This window comes from Parasteatoda tepidariorum, chromosome 10 (assembly GCF_043381705.1).
Source record: "Parasteatoda tepidariorum isolate YZ-2023 chromosome 10, CAS_Ptep_4.0, whole genome shotgun sequence".
NCBI classification, from domain to species: domain Eukaryota; kingdom Metazoa; phylum Arthropoda; class Arachnida; order Araneae; family Theridiidae; genus Parasteatoda; species Parasteatoda tepidariorum.
This window is the reverse complement of record NC_092213.1, coordinates 55,695,988-55,705,893: the sequence shown is the minus strand read 5'-3', so window position 1 is coordinate 55,705,893 and position 9,906 is coordinate 55,695,988. Positions and strand designations below refer to the sequence as shown.

The 9,906-nt window shown below is 26.5% G+C and overlaps 1 protein-coding gene across 1 annotated transcript in view; it reads left to right on the top strand.

The window, feature by feature from the left end:
- Nucleotides 1-8,257: 8,257 nt before the first annotated feature.
- The window catches only part of LOC107439477 (CTP synthase), a 44,529-nt gene continuing 42,880 nt past the window's right edge, over nucleotides 8,258-9,906 (top strand). Inside the window, exon 1 of the mRNA XM_071187193.1 lies at nucleotides 8,258-8,506. Within this exon, the coding sequence (XP_071043294.1) occupies nucleotides 8,459-8,506 (48 nt within the window). The 5' untranslated portion in view covers nucleotides 8,258-8,458. The remainder of the gene's footprint in view (nucleotides 8,507-9,906) is intronic.

Here is a 9,906-nt window from a genome sequence, read left to right as displayed (position 1 = left end):
TTTTTTCTTCTTCTTCGATCAAATGTTTTTTTAATTTTATTATATTCGATTCAAGCTATAAGCAATATTTTACATCTTCGCGATTTTTGTTAACTGTTTTATTATTGTACTTTTAAACCTAAACCGCGTTTTAATTCACGCCGGTAAGTTTGATTTCCTATTACATTTTTCTTTTATTTCATGATTTTTTTCAAAATAAGGTTTTTTGCGATATCGACACATATAAAGAATAATTTTTATCTTAGGATAATTATTCTTTATTCAGAAATATCGCATTATTTATGGCAATTAGATGTGTCTTGACAACGACTATTTGCTTATACCATTCTTGTTTCTCTACCATTTAGTTTTTTATTTTTATTTTATTCATGTTTTTCATGTTAATTTGTGTATATATATATATATATATATATAATAAACGCTCCCTTGCCACAGGTCCTGGGTTCGATTCTCAGGCCAGGCAAGGTTACCTCAGCCTTTCATCCCTTCAGTGGGTCGATAAATGAGTACCAAGCATGCTTGGGAACTAAACACTAGGGGTTCCGCGTCCGGCTGACCACCTAACCGGAACATCTGCTCCTGCACTCCAGAGCACAAGGTCAAGAAAACTGATATGGGCACAGTAGGCCTTGGCCCTCTATGGGCTGTCGCGCCACTGAGTTTTGTTTTTAGAAGATTAGATCTAATACGAATTTTTTCAAAAATATAATTTAATCCTAGAAACAAAAACAGAAAAAGTAAAATTGGCTATTAAACGTATAAGTCCTAACGGTATTCGTCATTCCCTTATTAGGTTTGAGAAGAAAGCGGCTACTAAGTTACAGTCTACCGGCTACTGGCTGCTAACTGAAAATTAAATTTACAGTGCCAATTTTAATACTCTATTCTTGTCTTTTCATTATCTGATTATCTTTATAATAGAGAAAAAAGAAATTATTCAAATGAATGGTATAACATAAGGATCCAATATTTCGTCACTTCTATTATATTTCTTTGTATTAACTTATTTTTCCACTATTACGCTAAGTATCAGATATATTTTTAACAGTTTTAATTATTTTAAGAATTAATTATTTTAAATTCTTAAAATTACGCATTTTTTATTAAATCGTACATAAATACTATATTCAGTCAAATTAATAGAATTAAAAGAATTCGCAAAATACCCTTTTCCCCAATTCCATTAAAAAGCAACTATTTTCCAACAAATGCAATTAAAATCTATACAAAATCACTTAATTAATTTAATGGAAATTAAATTGAAAACTTTTCAATTTTAAAAGCGTTTAATTTAAAAAAATCAAGAGATAACTATTACACGAGACATTAAGACTGATTAATCGTATAAGAAACGGAAAACAATTGAACTTCTTCAAAGAGCTTTATTAATTACTCTAGAAACTGGAAATTACATTAAAAAAATTAATTTCCAGTTCCTTGAGTAATTAATAAAGCTCTATGAAAAAGATCAGTTACTTCCCGTTTTCTATGCGATTAAACACCATCTTAATATTTCTTTTCGCATACAAGTTATCTATCGATTTATTTAAATTAAAAGCTTTTTATGAAGCTTAAAATATGTTTTAATTAGCTAAACTAATTTATGGATAATATTTGTAAACATTAAACAAAACTTTGATTAGGTAGTAGGTGAAAAAATATCTCTAGGAATAGAATTTTGCTCATTGATAAAGTTTCAAAACGGAAAAAAAATTATTTTCCTGAATCTCAAGATAAAACTATACAAATAAATAGTAGCTAGACAAATATGAAAGAACTTTCAAGATATCTTATCATGAACTAATGAATTCTTCTATAATACTCAAGTGAATCGTAAATAATGATAAACCATGCCGAATTGCAGCTTCTCTCGAAAATCGTTTTCATTTTTGTGTGCTTAAGTGTAAATAATCAGAAGAAATCGTTTGCAAACGGAAACAGATCTGAAGCCATGTTCTTTAAGCGCAATTAATTTAATTAAATTCATTCCAAACGATAAGCGGATTTACAAACTCCTCTTTCCGGTTCTCCCCCACCAAACAAATAAAATTGCGCAAACATTACGCTAAGATTTTGCGAGAAAAAAGAATGATCCTAAGAATTACGTTCGAAGCTGGAACCTCTTTAATCATCGCCGTGCTATGGCGATTATATGAAGAAACGATACGATTCCTGAATCGATGAGGCGCCTCGAATGATGGAGCGGAAGCGCGGAAGGAACTCCCTCCCCTGCTATCCCTCGAAAATGATTCATGGAGAATATCCGGAAGAATCAAATGGACGAAAAGTAATTAAAATTGTAGCGATTTTCACAGATACCCAGGATCCAGGTCACGCGATCTTCGATCTAGAAACGACAACAAAATGGTTTAAGTCTTCCGATTTCTTTCATCTTGCAATTGAATATCACTATTATAATTTCTATGATCACTTATAGGTTTAATGTTAAGAACCATTTTTAGAAAGGAGTTTCCTTTTTGTTCGATTTTTCCCAATGCCTCCGAATATGAACGCTCAGGCTGTTATCGTCTGAAATTGCTTTTTTCCCTTTAAAATTTGCTTAATATTTCTTATAATTTTTCGTGGACATGCTAGCTTTTATCTTGGAATACCCACTTCTTTGATGCGAAAAAAAGGACCGAAAAATAATAAATGTCGAAGAATAAAATAATGAATGATAAAATAATGAAGGTAGAAGGTAATAGAGGTAGAAGAATTAGCTAAATATAATTCTTAAATATGGCAGGGTGTACAAACTATTATGTAACAGCATTTAATACAGTTTCAAAAACTGCTTGTAAGCATAATTATCGCATGTTCTCCAAATAAAAATCTTCTTTTTAATTAAAAATGAAATATTTTTAGTTTCTATAACTTTTGAATTCTACCGTTAATGTATATTAAAGTAATATAGATTTCTGTAAATATATATATTACCTTTTTAATCATGTTTATCTTATCACTTCTGTTAATTTTTAAATTATGCATCTAAATTCCAGTTCTTGTTCCAATTTTTAAATAAATTTTAAATTCACGCATAATATTTTTTAAATGTTAAATAATTTTTATGACTCTTTTAAAACCAAAAATCTCGAAAAATTTGCGCACACAATATACGGTCAATTGCGTAAAATAAATAAATTAAACGAAGAAAGAAAGAGGAAATTAAGGCAACAGGATCAAATTAGACATTTTTTTGTATACCATGTTAAACCATTCGTTACTTGAGCTTGATTGTAATCGTAAAAAATTAGAAAGCACAATAAATCCTTTATTGTTTAATAAATTTTGATACAAAGCAAAATTTTTATTAATTTAAACACAATAAGTATTATTTATTTTATTTTTTGAAAGGATTAAAAATTCTTATGCAATTTTGCCAAAGAATATATTTTCGTTTTTAATTTATTTCTTTTAAGTGTTTTACTTAATAATTTATTTGGTTTTTTATCCCCCCCCCCTTTCATTCCTTCATACTAGATACTTTTTTACCACAATCTAAAATTATATTTCATATAATAATTACATAGAATAATATTTTATTTTTATTATTTACTTGTTTTTTCTTTCCTTAAATTCCAAATATTTGTTCACCACTCTATGAAATAAATGTTGGTGGCATTTTGTGAAATTTAAAACAGTAATAATGAGTTTTTTTATTTACTTATTTATTTATTTATTGCATTAAAATTATTCAAAAATGATTTCCCTTCTTAAAATCCAGATACTAGCTCCTATCCTGAAAAATAAATTTTAAGATATTTGACATATTTTTATCCAGTAATTATTTATTTATTTTAATTCTGAATACTCGTTTACCAAACTGTGAAATAAATGTCCATAAAACAAATGTAATTTCTCCCAATAATTTTTTTTATTTATTTATTTATATAAACTATTGATACTTGTTTAGCATTTGTTATAAATTAAAACTACTACCACGAACACTTTATTCTTGTGAGGCAAGGTGAGGGGTCCTTCGCTGAGGTTGTTGTTGGTGTAAAGAAGGAAAAAAACATGATATTTGATTGAGAAGTTATTTATTTATTTGCTTGTTTTTTCCCTATACTTGTTCGCTAAGAAATATAATAAATAACGCGATATTTGGCTTAATTTATTCTTATATTTCCTTATGTTATTATTTATTTACGTAAGTTTTTATTTTTTTATGTTTTAATTTATTTATGTTGTTACTTATTTCATTTATTTAATCTTTTATTCTTTAAATAGAAGAGGCTTGCTTATATCACGCTGTGATATAGAAGTCTATGACACTTGACAAAATTTGATGCAAAAGTAATTTTATGTTTTTTTTTATTATTTATTTGTTTTATTTATTTACGTATTTTATTCATTTATTTATTTATTTGTCTTTCTCTTTGCTTGCTCCAGATACTTATTTACAATGTTAGAAAATAAATAACAGTAATAATAAAATTAATTATTTTTCTAGCAACAAGGCTTTAACACATCTGTTATTTTTGGTTCAGTAAATGATTCGTATAAGTACGTCGTCAACGTATATTAATAGACTGTCTATGACTCAATTGTTATTTTTAAAAAAATAAAACAAAAGTTTACAGACTCCAAGAGTGAGGTTGAGCGCTGTAAATAGTAGCCAAATGTGGAACTCCCGTCTCCAGAGTCATAGTGTGGGTGTGAGTAGAGGAAGATGAGCGTAGGAGGAGGAGTCGGTAGAAGGGAAGAAAGTCACCATCCAATATTGGACGGCAGTGTGGGTGGGGCGCGCTTTTGTCGCCGAACGAGAGCGAGCATTGGGTAAAGTAATTAATCCTCTCGCCATTGGAGATATCGTCTGCTGGAAAAATATCGTTTGATAAGATAAGAAATGTCGTTTGCTGCAATAGAATAAAATCTGAGAAACTGTCTAATTATTTAGTCATTTAGGTGGATGAAAAAAACACGTTATGAAACAAGAAACAACTACAATTCTTAGGCAGTTATTTTTCTTTAGAAAAAAAAGAAGAGAAAAATAAAATAAAATTAATGCATAAATTTGCTATTTAAATTTCAAAAAGTTATTTTGCTGTTTAAATTTTATTGTTAATGCTTAAAATGCTTATTAAATTTCGAGAAAATGCTTCATTGAGTTTTGCATTTAACTTTTATTTTATTTCTTATTTATTTATTTACATATTTTTATTTATTTATTTTACCGACCATTAGATAATGTAATTTATCGTTTAGCCATTGGAAATATCGTTCATTGCGAAAATAATATCGTTTGATAAAATAAGCAATGTCATTTGCCGCAATAGAATAAAATTTCGAAAATTTTCTAGTTATTTTGTAAAGCGGATGGAAATAAGAAGAAATGAGAGGCAATGGACAACCACTACAATTAATATGGCAGTTTTTTTCTTCTTTCATTAAAAAAAAAATGTGTCCTAAAACTTATTATTAGCAATTATTAAACTAAACTTGGCTGATATAGTTTTTCTATTTACATTTACAAAAGTTGTTTTCGATTTAAGTTTTAATATTAAAATTTAAATTTTAATATTAAGTTTTTATATTAATATTTAATTTTTTTATAAAATTACTTTACAAGTTTCATGCTTTACTTTCATTTTCCTTTATTTTTTATTATTAATTATTATTGATTTATTATTATTTATCACTTGCCTTTATTTATTATTTTCCTTTATTTATTATTTTTCTTTATTTATTATTATCAAGTATTATTATTAATGATTTAGAGAAGGCAGGAAAATGACGACATGACATAAAAAGCTGGTTACTTTTTAAAATCTCTATAAATTGAATTTTCTCTGAATCTGTCTTTTCTGTTCCTGCTGTAAGATTCATTTTAAAGAAAATTACTAACCAATCGTGCATTTAAGCAAAAATAATTAACGCTAGCGTCATTTCTGTTGGCTATAGAGAAATAAAAATAAAAGTGGCCAGAAAAATGATTGATTTTCGCGTGAATTACAAATTAATGACTGAAAAATTTATTTAACAAAATATTTTGGAAATCATTTCTTGTGCACAGACTCCAAAATTGCTTTCAACAGTTTAAAAGTAAAAAATTAGACAGAGAAAAATTTATATACAGTTTTAAAGCAAGTAATTAGTAAAATATCGTTAACGACATGCCAGGAAAAAAACATTTTGAAACTCAACATACATTTTTAAATATATATAATTGTTAAAATCAGTTTGAAATCAGTCTAAAAAGCTAACAATAATGGTATTAATTAGAGTTTTAAAAAAATTCCTCAGTTTTTTTGTATGATGTTAGATTTCTGAGACAGTGAATTGTCGTATTTAGTGAGAATCACTCACTTTTAGGGGTTGAAATGCAAGCTTAAGCAAGGATGATAAAAACCCTATCGAAAATTGTCGTATCACTAAGGTGGGATATAAAACATCGGAGCCAGTTTGATTGCCTGATGAAACTTGGACTCATTTCTAATGATTGCTTTTAAACTTCTCTGATCTTTTCTCAGCAAAACGGTTTTTATGTCTTCAGTCCCGCCTTCCTAGATATTGATTTGTTTAGATTTGGATATCGCAAAATTCTATAGCTCAAGTTAAATAATATTTATTTAAATTCGTCAGAAACATTTGATATAATTCTACCTAACAATGCTCCATTTTTTAATTTATATACTTATAATGTTTACCATCAAAGTTTATAAAATCTGTTGAAATGAAAATAGATACAATTAATAACATAAAAGATTGTAAATTAATATTTAGGAGATAAACAATAACTTCCTTAAAATCATTTCATGGAAATAAATTAAAATTTTTTATCTGGGTGATCAAAATAAAAAGCAGTTTGTTTATCAAATGGAGCTAAAGAGCGCTTCGTACAATCTCTTTTATCCGGATACGGTCGTCTGGCAGTTTTCAGGTATCAATTCCCAATGTCGATATATAAAAATGTCTAGTTACATGTTAAAAAATAGTTTAATGTCTATATTTAAAAAAATAAGTTTGCTCAGGATACAAGTATTTTTTATCATCTGACAATTAAACTGTTTTTAATACCGTCTTAACAAGATTTTTCGAAACTATTTCACCAAGGAAAACAAAAAAGCCACAGTTTAAGTGTAAAGTTATTATTTTAAACTAATTTATTCTTGAAGTAAAGTTATTATTTTAAACTGCATATCCCCTCTTCGTGTGGCGGAAGTGACGTCATCATGGAAAATAAAAAGTTGCTTATTTCTGCCCCCACCGGAAGTCGTAATGTATTTTTTAGAGGCAAAATGTTATAGTTTCGTTTTTTTTCTCATTATTTTGATTTTAATTACCTACTGATTAATTTTGTTTTACCTTTTGCGGTTGAAAACACATATTAGTTTCATTATTCGTATAGTATGACATAATCTGTTGTAATGAAGGACACTAATAATTAATTAAATAAATCTAATAAATAATTAATTAAATCTATGATTTAATTAATTTAATGCGTCCTTTTTTTCGTTATTAATTAATTAATGATTTAAATAAATTTAGTTACACCTAATGTTCAGTTTTCGGTATTTTACATGAGCTCTAACACACATTAATAAAGATATTTAAGAATTATAAGTTAATTTTTGTTAATGAAAAAAATTATTTTTCTAATTTAAAAAAAAGAGAATAAATAATAATATATCTATAGTATATATCCAATTATAATTTTTAAATTTTTTAATAGATTTATTCCTCCTCTTTTAAACTCGATCAAATATAATAAATTAATTATTATAATAAAATATAAATGTATTTATAATTTAAATCTTATGAAAAAAAATATTTGAATTAATTTTATTTTTTGATAGAAAATGAATAGGTACATATTTACATTATGCCATCAATTATAGATTAATTTACTTTAAAGTTTCAAATGTGTGAATTATTTTAAATACAAGAAACACATAATGGGAATTTTTGCCGCTATAAATACTTCATTTTATTATATGATATTATAATAATGTAAATAACTTACTTTATTTTCAAATTAAGAGTTCATTTGAAAAGTATTAAAGGATACTGATTACGGAACGATAACCATTTCTCATAAATTTTTCAAAGATAATATCTGTCCGGGACGTTTTGGTTTTATTCACGTTTTATCAATTACGGTAGAATATAACATAGTACTTAATACTGATTAAAGAACGTGGGAGAACAAGTGTTTCTCACAAAATTCTACCAGGTAGATCTCTGTATCGTTTGAGCTTTATCTGAATTTGATTGGTTAGTCAGAGGTGTAAGAATAATGTTAGACCTTATCTATATACATGATCAAGAATCTTGTCGATAACAACTGTATATATAGAAAGAGAGAGCTCTTCATAGATGACAGTAATAGAATATTTTAAAACTAGTTTAATATCGAGTTAGGTGGAATATCTTTTTCCTGCACTGTGGTGATTTTGTAGTGTGAAGTATTTTATTTCGTGTTCTATTTGTTCGTGTACGTAGTTCTTGAAAAATAATGCCTAAACGCCAACGATGTCAAAGTTCTTCTTCTTCAGGAAGCAATGTAAGTAAATAAAGTTTATAATTTACTTAATACATATTATATACCAATTAATTATGTATATATCTATATATATATAATCGATCTTCGATAACGATCTTCGCAGTCTCTGATTTGTTAATGAGAGAGTCTGACGATGAGGTAAAAATATTTCTTAGCTTATTTGTATTTTTTTCTTTTTTTTAAGTTTAATATTTTTTTTTTTTTTTAATATTAATAGATTTTTACCGCCGCTCGAAGAGGGGCGCTTACTACTCTTGCTGTATAGAATTCCCTGGGTTTTGGAGCGAACAAATAACTAAAATATTTTTAAAGTTATAAACTATTTTAAAAATTGTCAATATGGCGACATTTTTGCTCCTAGATGAAAATTTCCAAAATCAATGCCTTATTCCAATTTATTGCAAATTTTTGTGGGTCCAGATAATGCTGCGTTAGAGAAATTAAATTAATATACATTAAAAATGTATTTTTTGATTTATTAAAAAATAAGTAAATAATAATATTAATTTTTTTTTTACCACAAATGCTTTTAAATTTTTTAAAAAATAAGTAAATAATAATATAATTTTTTTTTTTTTACCACAAACGCTTTTAAATTTCTAGAAACTGTGGCCTTTCTTCATAGTGACGTTTTGCTCCATTTTCTGAACAAACATAGAGGGAACCGGCTAAAGAAAGGCTAAACTTGACCTAATAGTTATAAATTATTGCAATTTCTCGCCAGTTCTGAGAATTCGTGATAATTCCACTAATTCTGATAATGTTTTTTTTTTCTTCATAAACTTTAATAATATTTGCTAACTCTAATGTCAATTTTAATAATTTCAATTTGGCATAATTATCTTTATGCATGTTAGAAACGGTGAAAATACATTTTACTTCGCTTTCTTTCTTTTTTTCCCCCTAATACATATATTCACACGCTTGTCCATTTTTCAAGTTTTTCGTCACCTATTTTGTTACGACATACTTCAGTTTTTATATATATTTTTAATAAATGAATTCATGATATAATAAATTAGGAATTATCGATATAATTAGTTATCTTTTTTAATATTTAATAAGAATTCATTTTAGATTCAGTTATCTTATGATAAAAATTTCATAGGTACAATTTTTGAAGGAACAAACTCTTAAAAAAATGGATTTACAATCTAATTAATAATTTTTGTTTTACTGCGCAAAATTCACTGATTACTGCGTTATTTTTCAGAAAAAAATAATTCATTTATTGATTGCTATTCATTGAGCAAAAACTTGTAAACCGAATAAAAACATATACTAAAATTTTAGACACTTTAGCGCCATCTATTTATATCATTATGAAGTAAATCTAAAGTAATTACGTCAAACATCAGATTTAATTATATATTTGAAATTATATATATATATATATATAT